General features: G+C 36.6%; 1 protein-coding gene across 2 annotated transcripts in view; it reads right to left on the bottom strand.

Moving 5' to 3' along the window:
• The window catches only part of MTA3 (metastasis associated 1 family member 3), a 132,985-nt gene that overhangs the window by 77,105 nt on the left and 37,490 nt on the right, over positions 1-18,390 (bottom strand). For both annotated transcript variants that reach the window (XM_071739499.1, XM_071739498.1), the window contains exon 7: positions 5,486-5,588. In XM_071739499.1, the coding sequence (XP_071595600.1) occupies positions 5,486-5,588 (103 nt within the window). The remainder of the gene's footprint in view (positions 1-5,485; positions 5,589-18,390) is intronic.

Below are 18,390 nucleotides of genomic sequence, written 5' to 3' on the forward strand. Positions count from 1 at the left end.
CAGCGCCAAGTACAGCGGGACAAACACTTCCCTATCTGATATCTTGATAACAATAACTGATGATAAACAATTGGTGATATCAGCAGAGAGATCAATCTTTGCACAGGCTGCATCAGCAAGAAGGTATTGGAGCTTTAAGGGCTAAAACCAAATGATCCAGTGTTACTTTAAATACATTCTCCTCATTTTAATTATCTTAAAGACCAGAACCAAGAATATTCTCTCAAGGACTTATAACAGAAATTGTAGCTGACAACCATAAAATCATTAAAGAAATTAAGATAAGCTGGTGCCAGGACCTAAGACTATGAAATAAACCCACAAATTCATCAAAACTTGGAATGTTTATGTCCAGAAAAAACTGAGAGTGAACTCTAGGGATGAAACAACTCATCACTGTTTTGTTGTGCTTGACATGCAGACAACACTTCAGATTAAGTATTGAACACTGAAAACATATTACTCCATGTTTATTACAAATTATGTCTAAGACAATAAAGGAAGTAATTGTTCAAATTTTTGCAGATTAGTATTACTGGTAGCCAATAAAATTATGAAGCAGCAAATGCAAGAGCCTGTCATAACACATTTCTAAAGATAAAATTACCTACCAATAACTAGTTCTGAGTGTTATTTACCAAAGAAAATCTGGAACCACTGTGATTATCCATCAGGATAAAAAGAGTCACAAGTCTCCCTGGCAGCAACAGCAGTCAAGCACCAAATCAGAATCAGAAAATTCTGGACCTAGGTCAGTAGCTGTAACTTGTATGCACAAAACTCCACTTGAGACACAGATTTTCATCTGAGGATGCTTATTTTCAAGTTTTTCACTTTCATCCACTGATTGTCTGTTTCAGTGATACAAGATGAGCAGTGGGTATACTCTGGACAAATGTAAAAAAAACCAAAAACATATCTGTGCATACGTGAATCAAAAAATTCAGTTTTCCTTACATATTTGCAAACTAACGAATGAGACCTATGTCTTGCCTCAGTTAACATTTCTGAGGAAATTAATTGTGGGTCTTTGGTGGTTTCCTTAATATTAGGAAAGCTTTTTGTTTTCCTTATTAGAACATCTATGTTCCTTACACTGTGAGTTGGAAATTGTCCTAAAAGATGACCTCTTAAACTGCTATCAATGACAGCATTCTACAAGCAGCCAATTAATATCTGATTTCTCCTTAACAGTGGAGATATCTCATAAGCACAATATTAACTGAAGACGAAAAATACTCCTCAGACTCTGGCTACTGGAAAATGCAAAATCTGACACAAAGAACATATTAATAACAAAATGATGCTGTTCCAGAAGACAAATTTTTCCTTGCATTTCTAAGCAACTGTCTGTATAGTCCTATGCTTCATTGTTATGAGTTCAATATTTAGAGAGCAAAGAAAGATGGCGTGATAAATATGAAGTCACCTGACACTACTATTTTCTCTCAAAGACACTCAAATTTAGGGTAGGAGGTGGCATTACATATAATGTCCCCTGTGCACCACAACTAGCCTTCAGTTTTATTACTAAATGAATAGAAATGGAATGTATGTATAATGATTAACAGAAATAGAATCTGACTCATATGACGAGAGTTTAATTCACATTTATGATTTAAATAATGATCCATCCATCTCCATCCTGAAATTTCAATCACAGAGGAGATTTACAACCTCCAAATTGCAGGTCTATGAAGACACTGTTGCATACTTTTTATAATGCACTAGATCAAAATTTATTTAAAAAAAATAAAAATAAAGCAGCTAGAAGAAATTCAGCTCCCAGTCTGAGTAAGCTGTTTTCAAACTAATTTGGCCAAGAAGAAATAGAGTAACATAAAATGTACATAGGAAAAAATGTGTATTGACCAAGTACAACAGACACCCAGAAACACAGGGTTTTTTTGATACTCATAGTAAACTTAGTGTGAAAATGTCTTTCCTTTTTATTGCCAGACCATCTGCCTACCATTAGATGCTATAACACACCTTGCTAACAAACGAGTCCTGTAAGTGTAGTACTGACATACTTTTCAACATCTTTATCACATAAATTTATGTTGCAATCCTATCATTAAATTTCATTACTACCTCTTTCATATTTATGTCCATTTAGAAGCTTTAGAGGTCTTATCCACTACCACTGACTACACTGAATTATGTTGCAAGGAGGGAGGTATTACTATTTGAGCACAATTTCAAATATTTTTACTTGCTGTTCTCAGTCAGGAAGTGTATTCTTTTCCTCAGTGTGATGAAAACCCCATTGCTAATTGAAGCTGCATTGTGTTTCCTCCCTCAATGTAAGATAAATACATGTAGCAAATAAACCTCCGTATGCCATAAGAACTTACAACTACATCAATAGAAACCAACAGAAAATTAATATAATCTCTGTCTTAGAGAAAATGTTAAAGTGGAAAAAACACGGGAAGGACTAAGCTCTAATTCAAAATTACTAACACATGATTTTCCATTCTTCTGTGATTTTATATTAAAAAATAAGCAGGCATTCAAATGAAGAGAAATATATTACATTAGCCAGAGGTATGCGATACCATTTTAATTTCAAAGTAATAAAACAAAAAAATTTTAAGGGTTTTACGAGATGAAATGCTTTCAGGCTATTTTAATTAGTCTTCAAAATAAGCTGGGGCAACACACATCTGGAAATAGCTTGATTTAAAGATATATTTCTTGCAGAAGGCTATGTTGATTATCTACTTAGATTAAACAAATAAAATGAAGTTAACTGTTTCACTGCATCATAAAGTACATAAAGGTAACTACAATGTACGAAAAACTTTTAATTTAATGAATTATAGACCCAATTAGCAGACAGAAAGAAAATGAAAAAAACCAAAAGGGTCAGGTCTAGAGAACTCAGAATCTGTCCAGATTGAGTTTGAATCTGGTCAGGATAATTTTTGATCTGACAAAAAAAAAAAAAGCAGGACTACTATGTTATGAACACAACAGAAGAGTTTCTACATGCTAATACTATGCAATTTGTTAGAACTGTAGAGTTAGAAAGAGAACACAGGGTCTCACAAGGAAAAAAAAAAATGTCTTGTATATTAGGAATGATAGAGTGATGACTGGGCAAAACAGGGTGCATCTTTATTGGGTTTAGTTCAAATCTGGAATGGACTTTCAAAGCTACTGTCCCCAGCATCTTTGTCCACTGTACTTTAACCAACATTAAAAGGTATCTTGTAGCATACAAAATGAATTTATGTTAAATTAAACAGTAGTTCCACATACTTCTAGCTATTTAATCCACAGGACCAGATTAGAGTTAGCCTTAAAGTAAAACTGCTCAAAACGTGCACAGTGTGGATGCTAATCATTTCAGTTCTACCAATCCACTTCTAGAGTATTTTACTATTTGCAAGTGTGGACAGATTTCAGCTCCTGATGCAGCTTCTCAGAATCCTGTTCTTGGAAGTTAAGTAGACACAGAGTAACATTTGCCAAAAGACACTACAAAAAAAACCCAAAACAAAACAAAAAAACAAAACACCAAAACAAACAAACAAACAAAAAACAACCCAAAAAACCCAACCTGGCTGATGAAGCTTAATCTTATTTGAGAGGTGTAGAAAATGGTGCTGGAATTCACAATGCCATAAAAACGATACCCAAAAACAAGCTCAAAACCAGAACCAATTAATTTGGTGCCTCAAGCATTTCCTAGAGAAATAATTGTTAGTTGAAGCTAGAGGCCCTTGCTCAAATTATGCTTTGGTAGTAGCAGTAAGGTACTTTCATGATTTGTAAAACCACAATCAAGACCAACCACTTAGGGAGCTCAAACTTAAGAGATCTTTCAAAATCTCTATAAATTTTACCTTGATATCCAGCAGATTACCACATCCTAGGTCTTAGTGACAGGCAGAGAATGACCCAACATATAAACTAAGTAAAATTGTCTCTCCTACCAGAGACATTAAACAAAACTTATAAGACTGGTAAACTGCATGCCCTAGGCAAAATGAAAATGTTCTTGCAAATGGGCATTACAAATAGAGAAAGAGAGTGTTTAAACACTTTCTAAAGAATCAAACGAGCATGCTTGTGTGATTGAAAAAGCTAAAGCCTCCAAGCAACTCTTCACCTTAGATTCAGCATGTAAAGGGGATGATGTGAAAAATGCTTTTAAAATTTCAAATACAGATAGCATACACACATTTAACCAAAAACCACATATAAGAAAGCATTCAGGAAAAAGCTCTTGCTGTCAGAATTTCGAATTAGCAAAACTGAACATTTCTTCCAAGAACCACAGAAACATCATTCTCACTGGAAATCAAGGCAGCACAGCCAATACCCAGTGAACTGCAGTTAGGCCACAGTAGAAATATCTTCTGAGTCTGTAAGCACAGTTTAACAGTTCATACCACCAATGCCACTGTTTCTCAAGTACCTTTTAATGGTACAGCAAAATAAAAACCTTCACATGCAAGCACACAACATAGTGAATTTAAACCTGCCATAATAATCATAGAACTGTTTGTCAGAAATCGGTGAAAATTTGTCTTAGATGCACTTAATGCAAGAGAACTGTGATCTTGCAGCCTGTGAATATAAGCATATAGGAGCCTGGAATCAGCTCCAGTCAGTTCAAAAGCAGCTTGCAAATATGCATTGAATTTTGCAGAAGAACATCTCAGTAACACCTGATTGCAGATGGACATTCCTGATTGCCTACCACAAGATCCTGGATAGCTACAATATGTTATGTCCAAGACCCATTCCCTAAGTAGCAAACTTTTTTTACAGAAATCTACCAACTTCTAAACAAATGCAGTCTTGGTCAGAGCACAGCATTACACATGATGTCTTAAGGAAGGGGACAAAGAAGAATGTTTTTCTCTAATATTTTCATTTCTTCTCTGTCAGTTCCCAGTAGACTGCTTAGTAGTATGCTCATCTGAGAACATTTTCAGCTTCCCAGTGTATTAATTCAGCTCACCAAAATAGCTGCAAAATGGGGAGTGGAGGGATGTGAAGGCAACCAATGAACTCTTCAAAAATGCACATAATCTTCACACAGATTTTGTTTTTCAGGGTCCCCATAATGGTCTATTCATACACATCAAGGTATTATATCACTGGTGACTGAAGTAGTTCTGTTTTCTGAGTTCTGTTCTATGGAGCATCTACCAGGAACTGTAATCTTCTGAGCAGATGCATGTTCACATCCATAGCCCTCTGGCTTGCTTGAAAATTCAACAGGGACATGCAATTTTTACTATTGTATAGACAGGATACAGCATTATAAAGTGCTCACTCTCTTTTTCTCTTCTGTATTAGTAGCTCCAATAAATAAGCAGAAGACTATGGTCTGATTTTCTCTTTTAGCTAACTGTGGGAAAAAATGGCAAAATGGCAAACAAGTTGAGTAACGCAATATAGGGAAATAAATAGTAAGTAGAAAAAGGAAAAGGAATTTTTTTTCATTAGAGGATTTTAATCTTACCGTGCTACAACTAAAAACTGGTCAATCTGACGGTCAGTAAGGGGGCTATCTGGATCCCATACTTTTACTTCCAGCTTTGCCTGTTCTCTGTCATCTAATTCTCCTGTCAAAAGGTAGATGGGATAAAACACTTATTACTCACAATGTTTTTTCTCTGTGTATTGTACTATGTTTAAATGAGACATGTTTAAACACACAAACAGTACTTAACAATCAGCAGTTTTCATTTAAATTCCACAATACAGTGTGAGTAAAATATCTTCCCTTAACACGAGCATCTCAGTTGAAGGAAACATTCTTAGGAGATGAAGTATCAAAGAAGGTTAACAAAATGTGGTCATAAACTTCAAACTGTAACTCATATGAACACTGTTTATTAAATTGCTTCTCGACAATATCAAGCTTTCTGTTTCTCTTAAGCCATATTAAAACTAATTTTACACTTAATCATATTTCACCATTCTACCCAATTTGTATTCTACCTGCCAAAGCAATAATCATTATGAAAAAATGCTGTCTACTACATTTTTTCCAACTTTTGCTTTCAGCCACTACTTTATCTGCATTATTAACAGAAACCATACTATTAAAATTTTGAGTATGTTGACTAGTTATATCCTCTTATAAAATAACATGTAAGGCTACAACACACAACAGTTACTATATACTACATCATGATTTCCCAGCTCCACTTGTCTGAACAGTGTACATGCACAAGGTCAAAACACTGGTGGGAGTTTCAGAAATCTAATTTGCCTGTATTCAGCATTAAGAGGTTGCTATTTGTACTGCTTGGGAGAAGAGTGAAGTGTGAAGATACTACAATGATTCATGTTCATACAGAAGCCTAAATCTTGGCTTGAGTACCATAGCAGTAATTTCTGCTACAAAAATGAGAAACATTACAGAGGCTGATGAGGCAGGCAAGACATTCTACCAGTATGGGAAGATCTACCTATGGGATGTAGCCAGCACGTTTCAGACCACAACAGTCAACAAGAGCAAAGTTGGAATTGTTGTCTTTTGGTATTTTAGAACACAAACATGCTCTTCCTTCATTGAACATGTGAAAAAACTCCAAACATTAATTCAGAAGCCAGTACTTTTTTTATGAGGTACTAGATGAATAAAAATCTGTCCTCAAATACAGCCATTCCATTTCCACTGAAAATCTGTGCTGTGTGGGTACCTCTCTGACCACACAGTAGATCACTTTAGTTGTTGCTAGTTCTTACAACTAAACAAAAACAGCTGGTCTAAACATGCATAGTATAACCAAGACATGAAATAACCCATGCACTTAACAGTCTGGAAGATCTGAAATCTAGTCATACATGGCAAGTTTCTGTAGCACATTCATTCTGGAAGGGAATGAGAATGTTGTATATATCTCTACCAAATTCAGAAGTTAAAGCTGCACCATGCTGCCTAAGTAATGTTGCAGGAAGAAATTTCAGTTGTTTTCAAAAAATGAAAGCAAATTACTTTCTTCTGATAAACAGGCAACAAAGACTTGATTCTGTTTAAGATAATTCACACCCAGTACTGAAGACAAACTGTTAATTTCTGGCAATTTTGAGTAGAATTTTACGTCTATAAACTTATTCAATGGATTAGACACTTGTCAATACATTCATTTTTTTCCATCTGTGACAGACACATTGTGGGTGATGTTCTACATTTTATAAATAATCTCTCAGCACTTCAATCTGTTAATATATAGTTTTGGAATATCTTTCATGTTAGTTAACTGTTTCAGGACATCATATCCTGGAGATCAGCACTGCAGGTATGACAAAACCCAATACTCAGGCATGGCATACTTTTCAAAAAAAAGAGAAAAAATCATACAAGCACAGCACAAGAACGCAACCAAAGTATGTTAACCTCCTGAATCAAGTTGGCAAAAATATGAAAGAAAATGCAATACTACGTCTTACTTAAATTAGAAATAAACAATTCCTATGCAAACTGTCATTGTAACTGCTGACAGGTAAATCTGACAAACAGATTTATTGTGTAATGACAGTAGGCAGAAACAGGATATGAGCAATGGCATAGCTGCATTAAAAGATTCCAAACACTTATAATGTAATATTTGCAGTATTAAATATTACTGCAACAACAGTGGATAAGTTTTCCAAAGATATGTGGTCTCTGCCAAAGTGCACTTATAAAAAATACTTCATTCCTGCTCTTTCACTTACATGGCAGGATATTATCTATAGAAAGTAACCTAAACAGATCAAATTATGAAGGCAATCAAGTGGTACTGCAGAAATCTTCGGAAAGTTTCAGCAGTAAAAACTCTGTATACTTCCTTTGAATGAACTAAGAGAATCATTATAGCAGGATTACAGAAGTTAAAAACAGGTCTTCTTTCCAGAATTGTTCTTCTGAAACAGTAATGATAGAAAAATCCTAAAAAAAAAATCCTTTTTAATATATAAAAAAAAACCCAAAAAACTTTCCTTGAGCTGTCTTGTCCTGGTTAATCATAATCCTAAAGGATTTTTAACATCGGAGACCCTTTCAAGACTAGAATGCAATTTCTGTTGACAACTCTACACTTATCTTTCACATTGCTGAATTTAACACAGGACTTCCACAGACATTCAAACTGAACAGGTATTGAAGCTGCCAAAATATTAATTCCCTAGACTGCAATTTCAGTCAGTCATTTCAAGCGAAGGAAAGCAGGAGCTGTCTCCCACAAACAAATGAAACTAAATTTTTACAAAACAGAAGTAGACCAAATGCAACTTTTAACTGAATGCAATTAGATGAACTACAAGAAATTAAAGATCCACTCAGTCTTCCATACTTCACTTCCTGCATGTAAATCAACCCAAGGGTACATTAGGTTTAGTGTAATTCTGTGTTCCTCTTATAACATACACACTAAAAGGAAGTAATTTGCAATGTGAACATTTTCTTCAAGCACAATTCTCTTTATTTTACAGATATATAAGTATGCTACACTACTGTATTCTTTTAAGAAACTGAAAGATGAAATCAATAAAAATTGGATATTTAAAAAATGGTTTTCAGGAAAACAATGCCAATCTCACTTGTAATGACAAACAGTTGATGAGGTATCCGATTGAAAAACTGCCACAACAGTTTTCAGGGACATCACTTCTTAGGTACAGTGTCATATTTTTGTATTTTACATAATTCGAACTATTTTTCAAAATCCCTTTCTCAAGCAATTTAGCTGTCACTTCATTCCCAACTTATAAACAAAACACCTGCAATGCTCAGCTTTAAGTAAATCCATCTTTCATGACATGAAAAAAGAGTTACCAGCAGCTGTGTCTTAAGTCACACAGATTAGAATATGCATAGTTGTGATTTTTTGGTCATAGCAAAAGGCAGGAGTATCCATGGACAGCAGATCAAGTCTGTGCCACAGTGTTCCTTATACTACGGAAATTCATTCATTCGGGGCTTGTTTTATTCTCTTGAAATCAGCCAAGAGTTTTGACTCATGCATTAACTGCCCACTCACTTACAGGTAAGATAAATAACATCACATTGGATTTTCTTATACTGTCTAGCTATGAACAAAGTTCCAGGCATGAAGCCTGTCTAAAGTAAAATCTAAGCTTTCTCCTTCAGTGAGAAGTTCATTAGTTCCCTTCTAAAACAGTCAGTATATTAATTCTGTATAAAATTAATTATAGATTCACACAGAGAGGTTAATTACCACAAAATATGACACAGCTTTTGTCAAACAACTGATGGAGAGGAACATGCACAGTTAAACTGAGAAAGCAGGTTACAAAATGTTAAAGTAATTGCCACTGGGAAAAGGAGTTTTATATGAAGTATAGAAGGAAAGACATCTTTCAGATGGGTAAACAAACTTCTATCTACTGACATTTAATGAGTTCAACCCTGCATAAACTGAATTCATGGTAAACAACTAGCTGACTGCTGGTCTTAAACAACAGAAATCACAGTCCTTCTCACTATAAAAGTTCTGTGGACATTAAACCCTTATTACTCTTTTTTTAAAATAAATTGTGATTCCCACCAGTATTGATAATAAGAATCATCCAGGAAAACAATTTAAAAAAATTAAAAACCAGAACCAAATTAGATTCAAGTAACTTCTCTGATTACAGTAACAAGAGAAAGCTTGTATTATTTTAAAAGCTTAAGCAAAAAGAAAATTATCATTTTACCTTTCAATTGCATAATGATTCCCCCCTTAACTTGCCCTACAGCTGTCGGGTCGATTTCAGTTCCTCATTCAGATAATGAGCTTCATCTTTTACACCTATCTTATAGTAAAGCTCAATTTATGAACATAACAGAAATGAAAACCAGACTATTTGAAGATTACATAGAGACTATACAAGGTGACACAAGCCCATTTTTGTCTACAGCAATTTAAACTGCTACTGAGCCAATAAAACGTGCACACTCTAGTCACCTCCTACCCCAAAGAGTGCTGGTTTATTAAAAAAAAAAAAAATTCAGTCATTTTTAAGTCCAAATTCCCTTTCAAATTAGAATGGCCTCTAACTCCAATGACCTTAGAGATCTCACAGTGCTCAGTCTTAAGAGTGCTTATAAATCAACCAGGGATGACCAAAAGACAAGACCTCACAAAGCACTCAAAAGAACAACTTTGATTCATCATGTTCTAAATTCCTTGAAATAAACAGAAAGAATCACAACTGGGCTCAGAATAAACTAAACTATAACTGCACAGTCATAACAAACTTTCCATAGCTTCCCCAAGAGTGGTTGGCCTATGGGAATGCTCAGTACTGGAGCAAAGGCACAAAAAAGGAGGCTGCCTCTTTCACAAAGCCCTGCAGAGCACTATGCAAGCAGGAATGTCCCTGACTGAAACAACATGGAGACATAATATCCCAAAAACGATACCATTCCTTGCTTTATAGTCCTTATATTACATCACATTTAGGTAGAAACCCCACTGTTACAGAAATGAAATAATAAAAAGTCCTTCCATTTTAACGTTTTATGGCAACTCTGAAGGTAATGACCAAAAATAATATATTGCATAAAACTGCAAGGTCACCTTCAGTTCAAAGGCAAGTACAAGTATTCAGCTAATGGAAAAATACCCTTTATTTTGCACTTTGCTTCTTGTACTTCTTTGGTATCTGTGAATAAACCTGTACAATGTCACTTACACTATGATTCCATGCCCCTCACACCTGTTTACTTTTTTTTGTTAGCAGACACTGCACACTGTTCTAGCACCTATTCCTATCTGAATACAGAAAGATTGCAACATTTTTTTCTGAATTCCTGTAATAACACACAAAGTAACACAGTTTTCATGAAAACATAGTGAAAATGATTCTGCATATAAATAACAATAGTGCCATAATATATATGAATATTAACAATACTAAACATTCTTGTTTTAGAGAGATACCACAATGCACTGACACTGTATTCTTAAAAAAAACAAAGAACTCCCCCCCCCCCCCCACTAAATTAAAATGAAATCTCTAATCCTGCAATTTTTTTACATAAACCTAATGTTATGAATAGGCAAATTCACTTTTCTAAAGGTAAATAGTACTATTAATTTGCCAATTTAAACAAAACAAATTAGAAGATAACTTTTTCTTTAGGATTAAATGTATTTTGACTTATTCAAGTCTAAAATCCACATCTCATCTTTATCTGATTTTTCATCCTCTACAAAAAAAACTTAAAAGAAAAAAATCGGACTTACAATAGGACAGCAAAGGAAAAAAAAAAATGTGAACCTACAGTGAGTCCATTTAGAGCAAAGTTACTGAGGTAGAAAAAACCGAAGTCGATGAAACCCTAAGAGGATGCTGCTTGAAAGGCTATTTGAGCACTCAGTGTGATACATTATTTGGAATAATAAGCACATCCACAGGATACAATAAATACCTCTACCCTTCATAAGACTGACAGAACTCATTTAGTATTTGAACAATCTCAGCCAAGGCTCTATGGATATTTCTAGTAAAGAAATTTTTCAAACAGCAATCACACACAGAGGGACCTGGACAGACTGGAGAGCTGGGCCGATTCCAACGGGATGAGGTTCAACAAGGCCAAGTGCCGGGTCCTGCACTTTGGCCACAACAACCCCATGGGGAGCTCCAGGCTGGGCACCGAGTGGCTGAGAGCAGCCAGGCAGAAAGGGACCTGGGAGTCTGCATTAACAAGAAACATGAACATGGCCCAGGTGGCCAAGAAGGCCAATGGCATCCTGGCCTGTATCAGAAACAGCGTCACCAGCAGGTCCAGAGAGGTGATTCTGCCCCTGTACTCAGCCCTGGTGAGGCCACACCTCGAGTACTGTGTCCAGTTCTGGGCCCCTCAGTTTAAGAAGGATGTAGAGGTCCTGGAACAGGTCCAAAGGAGGGCAACCAGGCTGGTGAAGGGACTCGAGCACAGGCCCTATGAGGAGAGGCTGAGAGAGCTGGGGCTGTTCAGCCTGAAGAAGAGGAGGCTCAGGGGAGACCTCATTGCTGTCTACAACTACCTGAAAGGAGGCTGTAGCGAGGTGGGAGCTGGACTCTTTTCACAGACGACCTTCAACAAGACAAGAGGACACAGTCTTAAGTTGTGCCAGGGGAGGTTTAGGTTAGATATTAGAAAGAATTTCTTCACGGAGAGGGTGATCAGGCTATGGAATGGACTGCCCGGTGAGGTGGTAGATTCTCCGTCCCTGGAGATATTTAAAAAGAGACTGGATGTGGCACTCAGTGCCATGGTCTAGCAACTGCTCCGGTGGGTCAAGGGTTGGACTTGATGATCTCTGAGGTCCCTTCCAACCCGGCTAATTCTATGATTCTATGACAGCAGCTTAGCACAGTCCATGCTCAACCAGCAGGAATTCATTACTCTCTTGTTATGATCACAACAACTCCAAGTGGCTTTTTTGGGGGAATGAAGTAAACCTGAGATAAGCAGATCACTCACCCAGTCCCCAAAGAGAACCCGAATAACACACTTCAGCTGTTCAACAATCTTTTTAAGATATATTTGCTCAACAGCATGATTTCCAACTCTTTTAATCTATCATTTGCCTGTTAATACAAACTTTGTGAATGTTAAGTGATGCTCAGGAATTTCCATTGCCACATCACAGAAGAACACTATAGTTACAATAAACATGTATGAGCCAACCCAACCTTTGTAGTGGCTTCTTTCATCAAAATTGCACGTGCACTTAATACCTTAATAATGAAGAGTACTGAAAGGCAAAAAATATTTTAAAGTACCATTACTGAAAAGACTTCACAAAACACTGCAAAGCTTCCAAATACCTAACAGAGCTTCTGTAGTATATGTGGCTGCAGCCCTGAACTACAGATTTATCTTGCACCTGCAAGGTCAGGCAGAAGTAAATGAAGCCTTTTTTGAAAAGGGGCACAAGGAGGCCATTCACAAGAGCTGTGTTTTGTTTAATTTAAACCGATAAAACATGCCTTTAATTGCCCAGCACATCAGTCACTAAGGTCCCTAGTAGAGAGATTGGCACAACTGATGCAAAGGACATTATAATCCTCTAAATAAAATCCTCACAAACAACATTGTAAAGAGCATTTTCTATTTGTGATCACACATTTTACAGTTAATTTTGAAAGATTTACACCACTGAGTACAATAATAAGAAAAAAAAAAACACTACAAATTGGACAAGTGACTACCATATTTAAATTTGCTAGACCTCAAGAAAAAGCTACTTATTTTAGAAGTTATTATAGAAAAACCTATCATGGTAACTCAGAGTCAAAAGTGCAACAACAGAAACTCCATTAGAGAACAAAGTATATTTGCATACATCTAAAGTTTTATTCTCATTTATTATTTGTGGAGAATAATTGAATGTAACCTTAAACATTCTGTGATTTGTTCTAAATATTCCTCTTCAGCAGAGATGAATCAAATCTAAGCCAAGTTCTTCTGTTCTGAACCTAAGTGTTAGTCTTACAGGGTTAGCACAATCATACATTTTCTGTTTCATATTCTATTCAAGTTTCCAGAAGTGGGAATTTCTGAATTGGTTTGTTCTGTTTTTTTTTCCCATTCATTCCTTCTTAAAACAGTATTAAAATAGCAAGCTATTATGTTTCAGTTAAACCAACTGCCCTCAAAGATTTTTATCTGCTTCTGGCTTATTCTGACTGGTATTTTTAAATTATTTTTTATTTGGCTGCTAACTTCAAACATTTTTCTGAGGACTTCGACGTTTCAATGCATTTCATATGAAACTCAGTGCAACAGATTTCTACAAGGCATCTTTTTGAAGAAAATGCAAGTTAGGCATAAACATTTTCTTCTATACTTTTTCCTGAAGGTAGTAGTTCTGGTACTGGAATCTGAGCTTTGTTTTCTGCTGTCTAGATACCCGTGGGGTCATCTTGAATTGACAGAAAATCTGGTTTCAGACAACAAACCATGAACATCTCAATTGCAGGATGCAGAACAAAAGAGGTGTGCAAGCTGCTACTCAAACAAGTTCTTCCACCCCATCCAAAGAAGTACTTCACAGGAGGCAGCTTTTCCCAGGACAATCTTTTCCTCCCCTGCCAACATACAGCCATGGAAAGCCTAAAGCTGCTGCTGTTGTCACCTTCTGCATGCACAGGAAAAGCAATTCTTTCTCTGATCACTGTACCTAAGAAACAGGTTTAAACTAAATCCACTGATTTTTTCTCATAATTGCAACTACACAGGAAATGTTAACTACTTCAGGACCACATGGCCTTCAAAATCATCATCTCTCATGTTTTTAAGCCAGTTAAAAACAAAAGGCCAAACATACACTATCTACGAAATACTAAAGTTGGGGGAAAAGAGGCAATATTTTTTTAATTTTGTTTTCTAAGAACTGCCTATCTTATGAATGTGCCTAGTTCTTGTTTCCAACAGTTATCAGACTGATCAATTAGCACAAGCTACAGACCATATTTTCTTAAAACAGACAGGAGAGCAAGACACAATATTTGTTTATCCTGTCAGACATTTTTCACAGCCACACATCCTGTCTTCAGAGACTAACAAATGCATGGCTCTCTGATTTTTATTATTTAAATATCAGAATACAGAATATTTTCTTTTTTAAATTTATATTGCCTGGTCTTTTTCTTCTCACAACAGAACGAAATCACTGCAACTATATCAACTCTAATACAGATAATCCAACACACAGACTTTTCACAAGAGAATCAGTTGTGCCATTCAAACAGCTCCTGCAGGTCTCTAGCTATTTTAAGTGTTTTTTCAAATTCAGCAGTGACTTTCCAATAAATGGGAGTAGTATGCACCATGAAGTAAGAGAACAGATCTCTCCTCGTGAGATTACAGCTAGATTCCAATATTCTAAAACACATTTCTCATTTATTAAATGAAAACAAAAGTTTTATGATATATGGGAAACATTCAGAGAAATCAAAGATACACCAGATCTAAGCATCCTGTACTTTCACAATGTTAAAAAATATGTAGACGAGTTTCTAATTTGTCCTTTTAGTTGCAACAAGTTTTAAATTTAAAATCCTGAAATTCCAGACATTAAAAGGCTTTAAGTCTGAGTTTAATTGTTTCTATCTGGTATGTCTGGTTTATTAAAATCCATGTGTACAGAACTGAGTTACATTAAGAAGCAAAAAAGAGAAAACATTAGGTAATACCTCTAAAAGGAATTATTTTGTTCTTTTCTAAAACAAAGTCCTAAAAGTCTTGGATACAAGCTCCCCAAACATCACCCAAAATTTCCTCCACTCCTCCCCTTCTTCCTGTTAAGCACTCAGCTACTTGAATTCCATTAATTCTAAAATGTCTTCCCTTCAAGAACACAACTGGCTGCACAGCAAATGCTGTTTCTAGACACTCAGTGGATATTTTCAGATGTGTAAAAGGGACTCTAGGTATTTATCCAGACAATTGGAATATAGTTTATAATTTTATTTATTAAACAGGAAAAAAACTTTGAACACAATGTCTTCCCTACAGGTTTCTTCTTCCTCCATTTCAGAGACTAATTCCACTTCTCTCTGTTTTAGTAAGAGGGTAAGAACTCTTCCCTGCCAACTCCAAATTCTTTGTATTGCTTTAAATGGCTACACAGTACCTGGGTCAGATCCCTGCTCCATATAGAACTCCCCAGGAACACCGTGGTCTGCTTTTAAACCAAGATAAAAGAGATAAGCATCACAGAGGCAGGAACAGTACTGCAGCTGGGAGGGAACCATTAGCATGAGAAAAATTCCATGCAGTAGTACACAGACATCCCCCTAGCAGTGGCTCTAAGAGCAGCCTCCTGGGCTAATTAAAACAGGGATTTGCAAACAGTTTGGCATTACTGGTGGCAGCACTCAATTAGGACTAGCAGTACTTAATACTGGCAGCCAGCTCTACATAAACATTTAAACCTCATCATTCCCCTGTCAACCTCTTGATGCTTGTCTCTTTCCATCCACCCCTGCATGGAGAATAAAATTTCATTTCCCACCAACTGTGAATCAGCCCTAACCCTTCATGCATCCATCATGACATTTCCCACTCTGACAGCACCTTGTTTTGCTGTGATCTCTATCTCCACATGACTGGCCCAGCACTCAGTATCCTACCATGAGCAGAGCTGGCTGAACTGACAGAAGCTGCTGCTTTACACAGGCAATTAATTAGTATTAAAACATTCTTAGCAGGCACTTTCCACTGTTCAGATAAGCACATGCACACTGATAGTGTCCAACAGCTACCACTGTGATGCTGCTCAGGATAAGAGGATGAGAATCTTTGTGTGCCCACAGATGTCCTTCAACCACCTGAACAACTTCAGAGAGGCAGAGAAAGCTCAGAGTTTAAAACCCTCTATAATCTACTTTCTGGGTGGTGGTTTTGCACTAAATCTCAGAAAGTACTGCATAATATTACAGGAGAGAAACAATTTTTTTAAAGGTTAGTAGTTACTTTGTTAACTTAATCACATTATACACATACTGCAGTATTCTAACAATACTGAAGACTTTTTGCTAGGTATTCATGTTGCTAGCTTAATATTAGTGTTTGTACTTCCTCATCTTTGGTTGTTCCTTTTATTTTTACACTAAGATTTGATAAAAGCTGCCTCAAGCTTTTATATAAGTCAGATGAAACTGAGCATGCTAATGGCAATGACTGAATGCATCAAAAGCCAGCTACCTACTACCTAGCATCATCACTAGAGGGAAAGTGACTAAGGAGCAATTTCAGGATACTTTTTCCACTTCTCATAATGAAAAATGACTGTGGGTAAGCAGAGAAAAAGATGTGGCCCACTATCATCTTTGAAGCACAGGTGTTTTGATTAGATGACCATTCATGTGTTTGTTGAATAAGAGTTAAATTTCCAGTTCCAACTATTTCTCTACACACAAAGCAGCACTTCCTCAGGAAGAAAGGCAGAAGACTGTGGGCTGAAGCTCATCAGGAGACTGCTAAACTGAAGTACAATAGTAGGATCAGTTCAAATTGGAAGGGACTTCAGGAGGTCTCTAGCCCAGACTCATCCTCAAAGAAGAGAGCTGCGAGATCAAACCAGAGCTTTATCCACCTGGGTCTTGAAGCTCCTTAAGAGAGATAACACAGCCTCCCTGGGGACTTGCTCCCCATGCTCATGGGGAAAAAATTTTTTGTTCATGGCCATTCTGAACATCTGATTTCAATTTATGTCTATTTTATCTCATACTTTCACTATACATCATTGTCAATAACCTCTCTGTCTTCTCAGTAACCTCCTCTTCCCAGTCACTGGGAGGGCTGCTCTTGGTCCCTCTCTCTTGAAGCCCCCAGATGGAGCAAACACAGTACCCTCAGCCCATCCTTGCAGGGCTACTGCTCTAGCCCAAAATGGTTTGATAGCCTCCACTGAACTCCAATTTATTATTAACTTCCTTATACTGGACACAGCATATAGATGAGTGCTCAGTAAAGGTGGATGATGACTTTCCCTGATATGTGCCAGGTGATGCAGCTCAGAATGCTGCTGTCCTCCTTCACTGGCAGGGCACGTTGCTGATCTGCCTCCCCTTGCTGTCTGCCAGTTCCCCAGGGCTTTTCCCACAGAGCTGCTTCCCTAAGCCCCTTCATCCCCCAGTAAATTCCACAATTTCTCAAATTTAGTAACAAGAATACCTTAAAATACTGCATTTTTCCTGTAATCTAGACTGAGATTAAAGTCAAATCTCAAAGCACAGAGGAAGAAAACTGTCCTTCTGACTGAGACACACTACCAGATAGAGGGTGAAGTTTTTTCTTTTGCTCTTGTCACTCTTCTTTTATTCTCTCACTTGCTACTACCTTACCCAAATTTCAGAGTTTAAAGTTTCAGATTGAAGTTTTCTCCTATCATCAATAGAGTCAAAAAGTCTACAAACTACCAAATGTCTCTAAGACCCTGGCAATGCAGTCTTCAAAAAGGGAGCAAATAAGGCAATTTCAAGTTAACTGTTAGCAGACAAACCAAATTCCTTCTCTGTATTTGTGGACACTGGACAAAACTAGAGTGGTTCATAAGCTTCATGAGAATCTATACAAAGATTTAGCTCAAAAGGAAGCAGTGCTGTAGAATACAGTCTCCTGTTCTCCAGTAAAATCAACTAAAAAGACCCTCAAAATCTTCAAACTCAAGTTTAGAAAGGCTGGAGCACTTGGCATTGGGGGAAGAAGGAATGGTTTCACACAACCATGATATAATTTCAATCTGGCAACTCTGATCACAGTTTTACTCTCAAAGATGTTCATACCAAACATCCTAAAAGACTGCTGAAAAGAAATCCAGTCTGGTCTTTCTCCAAAATTATAATCTTCACTAACTGTGTAATCTAAGCAATTTAGCTAAACCACTACAAACAAAAGTGATGCAGATAAACAACACTTAAACATTT

This window comes from Heliangelus exortis, chromosome 3, assembly GCF_036169615.1.
Source record: "Heliangelus exortis chromosome 3, bHelExo1.hap1, whole genome shotgun sequence".
Lineage (NCBI taxonomy): Eukaryota > Metazoa > Chordata > Aves > Apodiformes > Trochilidae > Heliangelus > Heliangelus exortis.